This window comes from Triticum aestivum, chromosome 4A, assembly GCF_018294505.1.
Source record: "Triticum aestivum cultivar Chinese Spring chromosome 4A, IWGSC CS RefSeq v2.1, whole genome shotgun sequence".
NCBI classification, from domain to species: Eukaryota; Viridiplantae; Streptophyta; class Magnoliopsida; order Poales; family Poaceae; genus Triticum; species Triticum aestivum.
The window spans coordinates 49,248,024-49,264,459 of NC_057803.1; the positions used below are offsets into that span (position 1 = coordinate 49,248,024).

The following is a 16,436-nucleotide window of genomic DNA, read 5'->3' on the forward strand; positions in this document are numbered from 1 at the left end:
CTCCATCTGTAGGCCGTCAAAGTGCTCTTCTAGCTTCCTCACTTCATCAACATACGCTTCCATCAACGGACTCTGGTAGTTCTTGTTCACTCGTCGGATGACAAGCTGTGAGTCACCCCTGACAATAAGCTTCTTGATCCCAAGGTCTGCTGCAATTCTGAGACCGGCAAGCAATCCTTCATACTCTGCAGTATTGTTGGTTGCTTGCTCTTTGGGAAAGTGCATCTGGACTACGTACTTGAGGTGCTCTCCGGTGGGTGCGATAAGCAGCACGCCTGCACCGGCGCCTTGCAGCGAGAAGGCACCATCAAAGTACATCAGCCACTCTTTGCTTGCCTCTTTGACGGGGATGCTTGTTTCTGGAATTTCTTCATCTGGGGTTGGCGTCCACTCTGCTATGAACTCTGCCAATGCTCTGCTTTGGATAGTTGAGATGCTCTCAAACTTGAGGCCAAAGCTTGACAGTTCCAGCGCCCACTCGACAATCCTGCCTATTGCTTCTGGATTTTGCAGTATCCTCTTCAGCGGAAAGCGAGTGACGACTGTGATCTCATGTGCTTGGAAGTAATGGCGCAGCTTTCTCGAGGCCATGAGAAGGCCGAAAAGCAACTTCTACACACCAGAGTACCTTGACCTAGCCCCCTGCAGAAGGGAACTGACAAAGTAAACTGGGCGCTGCACCATTCTTTTCTGCATCTTGTCGTGCTCCTGCGCAGATCCATCTTTGTCGGGACTAGAGCTTGTCGGCGAAGCCCCCTGCTTGTCGCTGGATGCATCTGCCATGGTTGCCAGCTCATCATTTGCCTCTCTCTCCGCCACTAACGCAGCACTAACCACTTGATTAGTTGCCGCTATATACAGCAGCAACTTCTCTTGCGGCTTAGGTGCGACAAGTGTTGGAGTGGAGGACAGGTATCTTTTCAAGTCCTGCAGCGCAGCCTCCGCCTCCGGAGTCCATTTCATCGGACCTGCCTTCTTCAAAATTTTGAAAAATGGCAGGGCGCGTTCAGCAGATCTAGAGATAAACCCGCTGAGAGCAGCCACGCAACCGGCAAGTCTTCGTACATCCTTGACGCGCTTTGGTGCTTCGATTTGCTCAATGGCTTTGATCTTGTCGGGATTGGCTTCAATTCCCTGCTGAGACACGAAGAACCCGAGAAGCTTGCCGGAGGGGACTCCAAACACACACTTCTCGGGGTTGAGCTTGAGGTTGATCTTGCGCAGATTTGCAAATGTCTCGTCTAAATCTTGAATTGGGGTTGCCCTGTTCTTGCTCTTGACCACTATGTCATCCATGTAGGCTTCCACATTTCTGTGCATCTGCGGTTCAAAAGCGTGGTGGACTACCCTTGCGAATGTAGAACCAACATTCTTCAAATCGAAAGGCATCCGTACGAAGCAATACGTGCCACACGGGGTGATAAATGCAGTTTTCTCTTCGTCTTCTTCTGCCATGAAGATCTGATGGTATCCTGAGTATGCATCAAGAAATGAAAGCAAATCACATCCGACCGTGGAGTCAACAATCTGGTCAATACGTGGCAAGGGAAATGGGTCTTTGGGACAAGCTTTATTAACATCAGTGAAGTCAATACAAAGTCTCCATTTCCCGTTAGCCTTGCGCACAACAACAGGATTGGCCAACCACGTGGGATGGAGTACTCCTCTGACAAGGCCTGCTGCTTCCAACTTCTTGATTTCTTCTGCGATGAATTCTTGGCGCTCTACTGCCTGCTTCCTGACTCTCTGCTTGACGGCCCGCGCATGAGGACAGACGGCAAGGTGGTGCTCAATTACTTTCCTGGGAACACTGGGGATATCAGACGGTTGCCACGCAAACACGTCGACATTCGCCCGCAGGAAAGCAACGAGCGCGCTTTCCTATTTGGGGTTAAGACTGGCGCTGATAGTAAATGTACAACCAGTGCCATCCTCCTTGGCGGACACCTTCTTGGTCTCAGGTGGAGCTGCCATTGCCTTCTTACACTTGCCGGTGGAGCTCAATGGTGCGTCCTCGACGGTAGCGCAGCACTCCGAAGAGGTGCGCTTGCCGGAGTGGGCATCAGAGCTCTTGCCGGACTTGGTCTTCTTCTTCCCCCCGGGAGCTTCAGCGGCAAATGTCCTTCGTTCTGCTGCGGCTGCGGCTTCCCGGTAGATCTTGTCGGCGCAGATAAGAGCATCCTTCTTGTCGCTAGGGACATAGATGACACTTATTGGGCCTGGCATTTTCAGTACGTTGTACGCATAGTGAGAGGCTGCCATGAACTTGGCGAGTGCCGGACGGCCAAGGATTCCATTGTAAGATAATGGAAAGTCGGCAACGTCAAATGTGACCCTCTCAGTCCTGAAGTTCAGCTCACTGCCAAATGTTACCGGCAATGTGATTTTTCCCTTCGGCTTGCTCCTTCCTGGGTTGATTCCTTGAAATGTACCGGTCTCTTCGAGCTCACTGTCAGGGATCTGGAGTTTCTGGAGCACCGCGGAGGAGATCAGATTCAAGCCGGCCCCGCCGTCAACTAGCATCTTAGTGACCTTGAGGTTGCGGATTGTTGGTGAAACCAACATCGGCAAGCACCTGACCGCAGTTATGCGATCAGGGTGGTCCTCAATATCAAAGATGATAGGCGTGCTGGACCATTTCAGAGGCTTGCGTGACTCGACGGGTGGTTCTGCTGCATTAACTTCTCGCACCCACTGCTTGAGCTGGCGGTGCGAGGCATGCAGAGAAGCACCACCGTCAACGCACAGGACCTCTGTGGCTTTCTGGAACTCCTGCTCATCAGTCTCCTCATCATCCATGTCTTCATCGTCGTCGTCACCTTCATCCTTGTCGCGGCCGCGAGGAGGTCGGTCCCCTTGCCACTGCTTGGCTTTGCCGCGGCGTCCTCCTCGTCCGGGGCGTTTCTTGCCGGATCCACCAGCTCCTTCCTGGGCCTTCTCCTTGTCGCGCCGCTCGTATTCAGCTTTCTGTTGCTCAACAAGCTGCTCGACTTTCTTACAGTTCTGGAGATCATGGACCTTGGTGCGGTGAATCTTGCAATACTGCTTGTTGGTGCCGTCCTGCTTGTCGGCGACCGCCACCTCCGCGGCAACCTCCTTGCCGGAGTCACCAGCTTTGGCCTCCTTGGCGCCACCACCGTTGCCGGACTGCTCAACAACTAGCACCTCTTTACTTTTCCTCCTTCTGTTGTTCCGCCGCCGATTTTTCCTTGTCGGGGCAGCATCTTCACTGTCAGATCCCCCCGCTCCTATATTTTCTCCGGGGAGTCTCCTCCCTTCCTCAGCACGCGCACACTTGTCGGCCAGTGCATATAACTCACTGACGTCCCTGATCTTGCACATCGCCATTTCCTCCCGCATCCCGCGGTTTCGCACATTCTGATGGAACGCGCTGATCACCGCGGCAGGGTGGACATCTGGGATGTTGTGCTGCACACTGCTGAATCTCTGAATGTACTTGCGTAAGGGCTCTCCTTCCTTCTGGGCGAGCAAATGAAGATCACTCTCCTGGCCATGAGGCTTGTGTCCGCCGGTGAAGGCGCCGACAAACTGATGGCACAGATCAGCCCAAGAGGATATGGAGTTGTCCGGCAAGTGCATGAGCCAGGATCTGACGTTGGGCTTGAGCACCAGCGGGAAGTAGTTGGCAAGGATCTTGTCATCTCGTCCCCCGGCAGCTTGTACCGCAATGGTGTAGATGCTGAGGAACTCTGACGGATGCGTCTTGCCGTCGTACTTCTCCGGTACGTCTGGCTTGAAGTTCTTTGTGCTGGGCCACTGGACTTGCCGCAGCTCACGAGTGAACGCAGGGCAACCTACCGCGTACGGCAGATCACCTGGTTCCCCTGGCGCATGCATGTCAACAGAGGGCCCAGCGCGCTTGTCGGATTGACGTCGCGCTTCTCTTCGGCGCTCGATGCGGGTTCGAGCGTCTTCTTGTTGTCGATCATGAAGAACTTGGCGCTGATCGCGACGAGCTCGTGGATCCGACGATGCAGTGGAGTCGCTGTCGAGGTGGATCCGGCGAGTCGGCGATCTTGGCCTTCGGGGCGGTGATTGCATGGTAGTTGCACCTCCACCCGTTTCGTCGCCACCGGCTCGCACCTGGCAACCCTGCCGCGGCGGTGACCCGCTCGGCCGCCGTGGAGTGTCGCCATTGGCGTAGCCGATGAGATTCTGAATGGTGGCCCTCCATTCGTCGATCTTGTCCGACGTCGGAGGGTAATCTAGGAGAAGTTGAGCTCGCGCCAAAGCTTCTGCTGGAGTGGTGGGTGGCAGTGGCGGACGGCGCGAGGAGCGGGACGTGCTCGAACTTCTAACTATGTTAGAAGGAGCAGTATCCCGTCCAGGCGACCGTGCCCCGCTCGTGCCAGCATGCTGGCGTGCGTGCTGGTCTTGAGCGCCCCGAGATCCACCAGCTTGGCCTTGGTCTATCATGCGCATGGTGCTGCGAGCGCCATGGTGCTGTTGATCTTGCGCCTCCTGAGAGTGGCGCGGAACATGTACAGTCGCCGAGGTTTGTGCAGCCTTGTCCTTGGACTTGGCAGCACTGTGAGCACCCTCATCGACGGCTGTTCTTCCGCCGGCGTCCACTCCACCACCCGTTTGCTCCAACGGTGGCGAAAACGACGTGGACGGAGCAGCTGCCGCCGAAGTCTTCTTCTTCGGTGGCATGTTGATGAAGGGAATGAAGATCTAGCTCGTGTGAACACCGGATCAGGTTCACACAATCTCGACGCCCCCGACCTGGCGCGCCAAAGATGTCGGGGGAAACTGACCCACGAACACCTATGGGGCCGGCGGACCGGGCCCCTTTCGGTTCGGTGGGGGGCGGAGGTTGCACGAAGAGCAGATCGAGGCGAAGCACACGAGCGGTTTACCCAGCTTCGGAGCTCTCCGGGGAGATAACACTCCTACTGCTGCTTGTCTGGTTGTATTATCTGATGTTCTTGCTCTCGAGCGAGAGAGTATCATGTTTTCTGGGCTATGAATGAGTCGAAGTCATCCAACCTTCGAACCTCCGAACCCCCCGACCCCCCCCTACGTTGCGCATGGGCCTCCTTTTATATGCTAAAGGGGTCACCGACAGGTGGCAACGCAGAGAAGGGCACAAACGTAAAAAGCGAGGTAGGTGATACAATTGCTTGTACAGTGCGCCCTACCTAACCCTGACGGCAGGGGACAAGGGCATTAAATGCCCGTCTGAGTCGCCCGAACAGTGCAGAAAAGGACCGTTAGGGGCCCCACCGTTCGCCACGATGGCGATCTTGTCAGCTTCGCATGCCACTGCGCACCGCTGGCTACACAGCCTCCCGCCACGTGCGCCTGGAGAGGCCCCCAGAGCGACACGTTGGTGGATGCGCTGGAGCGTGGGCGCAGAGTGGCCGCCTGCCGCGGCAAGCGCCTTGCCGCTGCTGCTATCTTGTCGGGCCCGGAGGCTTGTCGCTCGCCGGGCTTCGAGGTACCTTGTTTAGTCTTCCCGGCAAGCTCCTCTTGCCAGGGCCTTGTCGCCTTGCCGGAGCGCGTGGCGCGTCGCGGCAAGTTCCTTAGAGTGCCTCGGTTGGCCTTCCCGGCAAGCTCCTCTTGCCGGGGCCTTGTATCCTGAGCTTAAATACTTTGTTCTTGAATGGCTCCAAGGGAACCTTGGAGGGTCTTTGGCGTTCGCCCGGCAAGCCTTTGCCGCGGGGTGCTGCAACTGCCCGTGCACAAGTTCGGGGTACTAGGGTACCCCTATTCTAGTACACTGACATCGTAGTAGGGGTCCTAAGCTAGGCGTTTTGGAGTGATGGTAACATGGACACGGGATTTTACCCAGGTTCGGGCTCTCTCTAAGAGATAATACCCTATGTCCAACGTGATGAGTACCCTTTAGTCCGGGACACCCTCACCATGACTAACAACTTATTCATTGTGCTGGCCAAGTGATGATGAACATCAAATACCGAGTGGGCCCAGAGTGTATCTCTTCATCATTGAAGGAGCAAATTTATGTCTTGACATATCGAACATTGTATCATACTTTTACGGATACCCTAAAACTATCTTTATAATCACCCAGCTATAGAGTAACGTTTGGCAACCCCGAAGTAACCATGCGACATTCGGGTATATGATATCTCATTGTATAAAGACGCAAGTAACCATAACACTTTATACGAAAATACCGACAACATGCCGACGACGTGGTCTCGCAGTATTTCATAAATTAGGTCTATCCAACACCGTGCAAATAGGTTTTCCTCTGAATCTCATATTCAAGAACCATTTCAATCGTAGCACATAAATATAAACTTAATTATGAGCATTCAAATAGAATAATAACAACTTATTATTGCCTTCGGGACATATTTCCAACAACACCAAGTGTAGAAGAGCTCTACTACCAAGATGGGCACAAGAAAAAGCACTTTGGATTGACATCTGTTCATGCACATATGCTTCATGAGAGATTCATCAACAAGTTCCAAACACATCGTGACATGGTATAGTCAATGTGCGGGTGTCTCCATGAGTCATCCTCCACTTTGCAGATGGCACACCTAGGGGTGTTGGACATATTCCTGTGATGCTTCCAATTTAACCTAATGATCTAGTTTCTTCGATGGCTTTGCAAAAAAGGAAAAGTTTGATGCTCAGGCCCAATTCAAACAGAAAGATATCTCGGTTCATCTCATATTTTTTTAACAGGGTTCAAACCATGTAGTGATGGGGAGTATTAGGACATAGGAAAAGCCCAATTCCTATTCGGCGTTTAAGACGCCATGAACAATGTGATTCGTACATGGCGCCCACGCAGTCGATCGATGGGAATAATGGGCTGACCCATCCCAGTGCGCCCATGCAGGCAGTTCCTCTTTCAATTTTGTGAAGCTTCCAGAAGCTTCTGGTTTGGTCCCCCCCCCCCCCGCGCGGGGTTGTGTTGATCGATCTGTTTTTTCAAATTCATGAATGTTTCCCAAATTTGTGTATATTATTTAATTTTGTGAACTTTTTCCAAATCCATGATTTTTTTTCAAATTTGTGAACCTTTTCAAATTCATGCTTTTTTCAAATTTATGAACTTTTCAAACTCGTGAACCTTTTTCAAATATTTAAACTTTTAAAATTCACAAAACCTTTTCCAATATTGTGAACCCTTTTCAAATTTACAATTTTTTTCAAATTTATAAACTTGTTTCAAATTTGAGAACTTTTTCAGATTCACGAACACTTTTTCAATTTTTTTGTTTTTTTTTTCAAATTCGACAACGTTTTCAAATTCCTGAACCTTCTTCAAATGTTATGTTTTTTTAAAAAAATATGTAATTTTTTAAATTCAGGTTTTGTTCCAAACTATGATTTGTTTTCAAATTTGCGCATTTGTTGAAAATTGTTCACAAACATCATTCAAATTCCATGAGTTTTTTTTCGAATTCAGCAAACTTTTTGAATTCCATGAAAATTTTCCACATCCATGAACTTTTTTTAGAACCCACACTGTTTTTTTATTTCACCAGAAAATTTAAAACTAACAGAAAAAATAGGTTTTCTCTGAGACTACAGAGTTCAGACCGACAACACCAGGAGACGATCGTAAACAAGAAGCGAGCAAAAAAAAAATCCGATCGCACGAGAGACTGCGGGAAGGAGCGAGCCAGCGTGGCGAATTGCTGGGCCGGCCCACAAAGCGGATACATGTGCGCCGAAGCTCTCTCAAGGAAAAGTCCACGAACCCCTCAAAAAAAAAAGGAAAAGTCCACGATGTGCTAAAAAATCAAAGAGAGAAAATCCAGGCTATGACGCAATGGCATCTTCTCCAGCCTTCTTTTTCCTCCCGCAGCCTCCGTTCCCCGTTCCGCGCCGCCCTCCCGTTCTCCTCGCTCCGCCCGTTCTGGATTCAAATTTCGAATCCCCCCACCGTTTCCGCCCCCCTGCACCAAATACCCGACCCGATTCCTTTTCCTCCCCCCTCCCACCATGAGCGACGCACCCGGCGCAGCAGCCTCAGCTATGGGCAGCGGCAGGGAGCTCGCCAACCCGCCGTCGGACGGCATCTCCAACCTCCGTTTCTCCAACCACAGCGACCACCTCCTCGTTTCCTCCTGGGACAAGGTCAGCCGCCGCGCGCTCCCCCTCCGTTCCTCTGTTCCGGCAAGGCGTGGTAAACCCTAGCCGCCTGATCCGGCCGATCTGACCTCGTTTGGGTGCTTGCGCTCTGTTCCAGACGGTTCGGCTATACGACGCCGAGGCGAATCTGCTCAAAGGGGAGTTCGCGCACCCCGGGCCTGTGCTCGACTGCTGCTTCCACGACGACTCCTCGGGGTTCAGTGCTGGCGCCGACCACACCGTGCGGAGGTGAGGGCTGTTGTGTTTTGTTTTCTGCGCCTTTTGCATTCGATTTGTGGAGTTGGCAGGGCCGTTCGTGTAATCGATTGGGTTATAGATCTGCAACCAGTACGGGATGCCTAGGCTGTGTTTCGTTGGTGAGGAAGCGATGTGATTCATTTTTTATTTTTGGTGAACGCTCTCTATAAGGTTTGTGTTGTAAAAACAATCTATGAAAGGGACCTAGTTGCTTGGATATAGGTGCATGTATGTTGCCACATACACTAGTTCCAGCGCCATAAGGTGGGAAGTGCATATAAAGAAGCAATTTCACTAACTGTCATTTAGTAACTCTGATTTACTTCAATGTTTTTATCTGTTAGTGCTACTTAGCACTTAGCAAGTTATTGGTAGTACTCAAATTACAAGATAGGGCTGTAGATATGTTATAGCTGTGGAGATTGATTTTCTTTTAAAGAGGCATCTTCCCGGGTAGTTTCTTTTAAAGAGATTGATTATACCAAACATTATCACTTAACTACAAAGAAAGAGTGAACCAATTAAGTTTGTAAAAGAAGTTCAACATGCAGAAACGCGGGCGTGCACACACACACACACACACACACACACACACACACACACAAGGGGCCACGGCTCAAGTGCACACTCACGGATACAAACCCATGAGGGGGCCGTGGCTCAAGAGCTGAACAAACACACAAACCCACGAAAGGGCCATGGCTCAAGAGCACACACATACAAACCCACGAGGGGGCCATGGCTTGAGCCGAACAAACACACAACGACTGCATCTCGAAAGAGTAAAAATTGGATCATCCCAGCCTCCTGTGGGCATCAAGGCACCTGCTGCAACGCGTCCCTAGGAGAAGACGCATGGTGACGAAGACGCATCAACATCTCAAGGGTCGATGAGTTCTGGGTCCTGATCATTATATAAATTGTATGCTGATTAGACCTTGTTGCAGAATCACACATAAAAATATTTATGGTGGGAAAATTGTTCAGTCCCCCTTAAGATTATTAGTGGTGCATGAGTCTTAATTTGAGTGCTTCATGTAAGACTTACGAGCAATGTGCCCATATTTTGATTTGTTGTCAATTGAATGCTGGCAGGCAAGAGTAGCGACATTACTATCTGAATGTTGTTTGTGAATAAAAAATGTATCGTTGATTCCCTCCTGTTATTATTAGTTATGTCAAGATTTAGTAAGACTAAAAGAAACATGCTCAAATAACTATCCCAGATTATCATTTACTTCGTCAAAGGAGGATGTTCTGGGGCGTCATGATGCTCCAGTTCGCTGTGTGGAGTACTCTTATGCTGCAGGTACTTGTAACTACATCCTATTGGATTGCTCTTGCGTTTATGTTTTTGGACGTACATTTTCCGGACAAATACTGATGCAAATTGATTCAGTCAAACCAAAGGTTATTTACTGCATTAATCATATCATCATTAAGGATGCAGTTGATTTTCTTAGAGATCAGTACACATAGCACATTGCTAACTGAATTCATGTTTTATTCTTAATGACTATATTTTTGCACATCTAATCTTGTATAGAATGATCTTAGTTTCTAATTTTTACTTTGATTATACGGCTTTTTCATGCTGTCTGGCTTCTTGACATTGCTTTATCCATTTGGATGCATGTTCAGGGGATATCCATTTCATTGTACATTATGATAACTGGAAATATCTTTCTTCTAGATAGTCATTTCTACTTGGCCTAGTATTGATTTGGTTTCTCCTGTTGTGTGTTGGAATATTTGGTTGGTATTTGTTCACTTCGAATTGCCACCTATAAATTTGGGTACGTCAGTGTAGCCTCCATTGGCCTTAATTTAAGGGCAATGTTTTTGGGAATTCGAATTCCCATTATTCTGTGGGGTTGACTCTCATGAGAGTTTTTTTTTCTGATTAGTACTCATGAGAGTTGTTGTCAAAGAAACCCTTCTACAAGTTTTAGTAGAGGGATTGGAAATTCATGGGAATTTTGTTTTAGTTGAATCATCTAGTACCATATATGTTTGTGTTTGAACTTTTTGTGATTTGAACCACATACAAACTATTACAATAAATTTACTGAGAAACACATTTTAAAAATGCGAAGAAAGTTCTTGTGTTTGAATTTGTACCTGATGATTTAACTAAAACAGACAGGACATGGAAATTCTATGTATGCCAAATGTTTCATATGAGAAAAGGGTAAAATCCAATGTTCCAGGCCCATATTCATTGATCCTGACTGAAAGACAGACTGGGCAAGTGTGCTTACTAATTTTTAAATGTTGTTCTAAATATTTGTAGGTTATGTCAAATATTGTCTAAAATGATTTCCAAAACTATTATCTGGCTAGTGTGAGATAATTTGATACATGAACAGAATAAGAATTTTGACTTTCAGTCTGTATATTTATCCATTTAGGACAAGTCATAACTGGCAGCTGGGACAAGACAATTAAATGCTGGGATCCCAGAGGAGTTAGCGGACCAGAGCGTACACTTGTTGGGACATATGCTCAACCAGAGCGTGTATATTCTATGTCACTGGTAGGAAATAGGTTGGTTGTTGCAACAGCAGGAAGACATGTCAGTATTTATGATTTGCGCAATATGTCTCAACCTGAGCAAAAAAGGGAATCGTCTTTGAAATATCAAACACGCTGCGTCCGATGTTTCCCCAACGGAACAGGTAACTTGTTCTCTCTTTACTGTAGTTGCACTGCACGACTGCATGTTTCCCATTGTCACCCTTATTTCAACCATAAAGAAACATTGTGTACATTATCGTCATGTGGTTGCTTTTGATAAACCGCAATATTTGTGCTTTCTTTTGAAAGCCACCCTAGGTCTCTCCGGTTGTGCTTGAGCTTCTAAATACTTTATAAATTCAATCTTTCCAGTGGGCAAATGAGAAAAGTCATGAACCTGAATTGCATAAGCTAAGCTTCGTTCTGTAGATTTTGATTTGAATCTTATGGAATATGCTCCTCCAGGTTAAATTATTAAAAAAATGAAACGTTTATTAGTGCTAGATGACGCTAATACATGAATTTGAACATTACAAAGCTGGCTAAATTTATCTATAGAAGCACAAAAAATAGGAATGAGCTATGCAGTTATACGGTTACTTCCACTTGGGAAAATGTAATGACTGTATTTTGAACCTTAGCAAGTACCAATACATAAGTGGCTGTAGCCATCAGTATGCTTACCAGAGTAATGTATGAACTGCAACAATTATGCGGCTCAAGCAGCCTTGATTTAGACTAACCTTCTGAAATCCTGCTTGCTTCAGGGTATGCTCTAAGTTCTGTCGAAGGACGAGTGTCTATGGAGTTCTTCGACCTGTCTGAGTCTGCACAATCTAAAAAGTATGTTCTCGGCACCGTAGGTTCAAGACATCTTCTTATGTATTTGTAATCATTTTACATTCACACTTGCTTCAATGCTTTCTAATATTCGTTTCTTGGAGCATAACACAGTTTAAATAACCGATTAAGAATTCTTTAAGCTTCTGTAGCTTGCTAATGTATTTGATTGTATCTTACTCCCTCTGTTCCTCAAACGAGGGTGTGAAATTTGTTTTGTTAAGACCAAGGAGATTTTGACCTTTTTACCCCTGGTTAATCACATGCTTTAGTAGTTATTAGCCCAGCACATGAACCCCACCATACTCTTTGCATGCAGCATGCATGAGCCAATATGAGCCGTCATTGCTTTGTTGGGCACATGCAAGACCAATTGATTTTTCCATTTATTCGTGGGTGTGGGATATGGCGAGAGAAGCAAATGGTTCTGTAGCACTAAAGGCCAGCATGGAAGGCGGAGAATTCAGCTGCAGCGTCTGTGTGTGTGTGACTTTGTGGTATTTTCGGCAGGTTTAGTGCTAAAATAGCGCAGCGCCTTCATTAATGGAAATTTTACCAAAAAAATAAACAAGTCTATCTACCTTAGAGCATCTCCAGTAGATGATGTAAAATAGACCGGGGCCACTTTTTACATCACGAGAAGGCAAAGACACTGCTCCAATAGATGATTTAGATGCAAATATTTTTACTTGAGGGATGGGGCGTGATGTAAAATAGGCCACCAAGTGATGCAAATTTGCATCACTTGGGCTGCTCGAGCAAGTTTTGCATCACCAGAGGACCACATGGCTGGAGCAAAATTTGCAACACCAAGTGACGTTTTTACATCACTCTGTGCTCCAACAGATGATGTAAAATAGGGCACCCACAAGAAGACAACCGTGATGTATTTTGCAACACCTATTTTACATCATCTATTGGAGTTGGAGGTTTTGGTGATGTAAAAAAGCACTTTTAGGTGATGCAAATTTTGCTCGAACCACAATTTGGTGCCCTATTTTACATCATCTATTGGAGATGCTCTTAAGGGAATGAAGGGAGTAGTATTTTGTCATCCTTTCATGCAGATCATATCTAGTTCAAACAATATGTAGGTGATAGAGGAAATCACTTTGGTTTGGACTACAAATTTAACATGGAAATTATAAAAACTAAATTTTTGTGTGGCATTATGTGTACTGTTTTACGGAAATTTGAAATTCAACCCCAGGTGGTGTTTGACACATCATAATGGAAGTTTACTCTACCATAAGTACCTTTCTGTGGCAGTCTTAGCTGCCTTTAAGTTTTTGTTAGGAACTTCGTAGGAGCTCAGGCATTCAGTGATGAGAGAGAAGGGTAGGCAGGTATGTCCCAGTTATGAGCCCTGAGTGGATAGCGGTGTGTTCAACACACTCAGCCAACCAAGTAGGCACTCCGCTCCAGCTGGCTTGATATCTTGACGATGACCGTAGCATGTCCACAATCCCACCAAGATACAACACACCTTTTATTTATTTATATTAGAAATGCAGAACACTGAAAAGAGTGGTCAGACTTGTTTTTTTCCGTGCCATTTCATTGATAGGTAGAGAGTGAAACAATTACAAGGTGTAACTCGCAAAACCACGCACACTATCTGGCGTGGTTGCGAGCGCATGAGCAGAACAAGAAAAAGGGATGCTCAGCCGTACAGATATAAGGTCTATGTCTCGGGTAACAGTAGGTTGAGCCCCCTGGCTCCACCTCTAGCCCAAAGTCTAGCTTCCTCGATAGTTCGGACAAGGTGTGCAATGGAGGACATCAAGGCATCGAAGATGCATCCATTCCAATGCTTCTGAAGCCACCAAGCAGTTAGCAGAAGAAGCAAGGAGATCCCCTTGCGCAAGGCAGGGGGCATGATCCCAAGAGACCATCCACCAGTCCAAGAAGGGTAGCTCCGGATGGGGAGGGTGTGCCGTGGTACGACACCAGGAAAGGATCTTGTGCTACACCTGATGGGAGAAGGTGCAGCAACCCATGAGGATTTGCCGCATGTCCTCAGTCTCCTGGTCGCAAAGGATGCACCGGTTGGCATGGGGAGGCACCTACAGGCAAGGCGGTCTGCAGTGCAGCATGTGTTCTGGAGGGCGAGCCAGATGAAGAACGCAACACGTAAAGGTACCCACGTCTTTCACATGAGGTGCCAATGCGGGGTCTGCGTGTCACCCAGCAATAGCGCTTCGTAGCAGGAGCTAGTCAAGTACTGTCCAGAGGCAGTCCAACGCCAATGAAGCACATCAGGGGTCGCCGGGAGGGGAGTGTGCCGGAGCCGACGCCAGAGGTCAACGTACTGGACCATAGTGGCGGGCTGGTTAAACTTGTTCATCACCAGTTGTAGCATAAACTGCAAGGCTCCAACCTGGATTGTTTTCTTAGTTTTTTGAATTATGCTTTGCGTTGGTAAAGGCAGTATAGCGACCTTGACTTTCTATATGATCAATCACTATTCAAGCGAGCAAGCTCATATGTCATACCATTTTAATGTACAACTGGCAGTCAACGGTTCAACACTATAACCTAGCCTTTAGTTGTGCATTGGCAATCACTCTGCAGTGCTCACCCCTTTCCTGCAAAGTTATTAACTCAAAGAGACAGTCCGCTTACTTTCCCATGCAGCCTACACTGAACTATGGTGAAACTGGCTGTCCAGTTTAAAATACTTGTTTACTCAATGGTTAATTTCCTTTTCAGGTATGCTTTCAAGTGTCACCGGAAATCTGAGTCTGGCAGGGACACTGTTTATCCTGTCAATGCCATTGCATTCCATCCAATGTAAAGTTTCAGTGTTTAATTTGCTTGGTGATCTCTCATAGGATTATCTGTTCTCAGTTTCTTGCACTGTTATGTATTGTCTGCAGATACGGCACATTTGCCACTGGAGGCCATGATGGATTTGTGAACGTGTGGGATGGCACAAACAAGAAGAGATTGTATCAGGTAACTGGGTGATAGTTTTGCTTTGGTAGTACGATTATCTGAAGTGGCCTGGGTGTTCATGATCTTATACTTTCATCGCAGTACTCAAAGTACGCGTCAAGCATTGCTGCTCTGTCGTTCAGCAAGGATGGGCATCTGCTTGCTGTGGCATCAAGCTATGGTTACGAAGAGGGAGAGAAACCGTAAGACTGAACTTCGCTTACAATTTTCTGTCACTGCTCACTAACAGAACACAGAGTTGACCTACTGGCTCTTTTGCGATTTCCAGCCACGAGCCTGATGCAATATTTATCCGTGGGGTGAATGAAGTGGAGGTTAAGCCGAAGCCCAAGGCATTGGCCGCACCCCAGTAGTGCTTTAATCATTTCGCAAGAAGGTAATCAAATGCATCAGGTGTGTTGTCTGGGACAAGGCATTATGCAGAGAGCAAATGCGAGGCGTTTCTTTATCTAGTTCTCTTTTTAGTGTCAATTGCATTAGTTGACGGAATCCCTTCTCTATGTTGGAGTCAAATGGCAGTATATCTGACCATTTCTCTGTGTTGTTTCGCATGTATTAATGTCTAGAAAGAGTTGCTTGGGAGTGGTCATATTCGTTTTGTATTTTGATACAGAAACTGTTGCTTTTTTTATGTAGCTTATATATAATCAATTTAGTTTTGCAACTTTCGTATATGATAAAAGAGGCTAAATCTGTCGAACTTATGGGCTGGTGCTAATTTGACCGGACGTAATCGGTTGTTGGAGCAAGTATAAAAAAATGATGCAAGCGAGCTATAGGAGTTGCCACAACAGATTTGTGTTAAGTAGAGAGGGAGAAGAAAGAAGATAAGAATGTTGTAATTTATAGTCAGACATGGCATGTTAATAAGTTAAAGAGGTGGGCCAGGTATAAATTGTGTGGTATACCTCTATAGCTAACTATAATGGATTTTATTTTTTTGCGGGGAACTATAATGGATTATTAGATTGGCTATAGATGATAGACAATAATATGTGAGATTTCTCAAAGGAAAATATAATGAGCTAGTTGTCGGAGTGAACACTCGCACCAAGGAATCTATTATATTATCAAAATACCTGTGTGTTGCCACATGAAATACTCCCTTTGTCCGGAAATACTTGTCATCAAAATGGATAAAAGGGGATGTATTTAGACATATTTTAGTTCTAGATACATCTCTTTTTATTCATTTTGATGACAAGTATTTTCAGACGGAGGGAGTACTAACTTATACGTGTGTTTGAGTAAGTGATTATTTGTGGGGTCAAATGGGTGATATATATGTTCCTTCTGCGCTGCAGCAAACTCATGTCTTCTCTTTGGTGATCGTTCTGCTTCCTTTCTTCTTGGCACATTTAGCCCTATAAACTTGCAGTCATCGCTCTATTGTTCTTGATAGCGGGCTGCCAAACACTTATGTAACCGGAATATTGAAGAGGTGGGATTAAACCATTGATCCGTATGTAACCAAACAGATGTAGTTTGTGGGAGAGCTGACATGTAACCGAATACCATGCTAGTTTGGGGGAGAGCTGGCATGTAACCGAACACCATGCTAGTGTTTCTGCTCTAATGCAGTCTGAGGTTTTGCAATCAAACGAACTGCAGAACATGGTTTAGAGCCTGCATTAGCTCAGTCAGGCCAAAAATAATGTAGATAACCAAACATGCCCTAAGTGCTACTCCGTATTTAATTTGTGAAAGGTGTGTGCATCTCACCCAAGCGGTTTAGACTTTTGTCTTCGCGAGCCCATCTCCAAGCGAAGCTTTTCGCC

At 46.7% G+C, this 16,436-nt stretch overlaps 1 protein-coding gene across 2 annotated transcripts; it reads left to right on the forward strand.

Moving 5' to 3' along the window:
* The first annotated feature begins 7,795 nt into the window (after nt 1–7,795).
* On the forward strand, nt 7,796–16,259 carry LOC123085083 (mitotic checkpoint protein BUB3.2). 2 transcript variants are annotated; one of them, XM_044506665.1, is made up of 10 exons: nt 7,796–8,091; nt 8,204–8,334; nt 9,570–9,652; nt 10,755–11,021; nt 11,628–11,703; nt 14,413–14,493; nt 14,580–14,658; nt 14,740–14,840; nt 14,927–15,034; nt 15,963–16,259. In XM_044506665.1, the coding sequence occupies exons 1-9, from the start codon at nt 7,957–7,959 to the stop codon at nt 15,009–15,011; spliced, it is 1,038 nt and encodes a 345-aa protein (XP_044362600.1). In that variant the 5' UTR covers nt 7,796–7,956; the 3' UTR covers nt 15,012–15,034; nt 15,963–16,259. The 2 variants fall into 2 exon arrangements, with proteins under 2 accessions (XP_044362600.1, XP_044362599.1); XM_044506664.1 differs by lacking the exon at nt 15,963–16,259 and having other exon boundaries at nt 14,927–15,330.
* The last annotated feature ends 177 nt before the right edge of the window (nt 16,260–16,436 follow it).

Excerpts from the sequence above, each read along its gene's own strand:
- LOC123085083 (XM_044506665.1), top strand. The coding sequence starts at position 7,957 with ATGAGCGACGCACCCGGCGCAGCAGCCTCAGCTATGGGCAGCGGCAGG. Across the intron at positions 9,653-10,754 it reads GGAGTACTCTTATGCTGCAG|GACAAGTCATAACTGGCAGC; the intron begins GTACTTGTAACT and ends TTATCCATTTAG. Across the intron at positions 14,841-14,926 it reads TACGAAGAGGGAGAGAAACC|CCACGAGCCTGATGCAATAT; the intron begins GTAAGACTGAAC and ends TGCGATTTCCAG.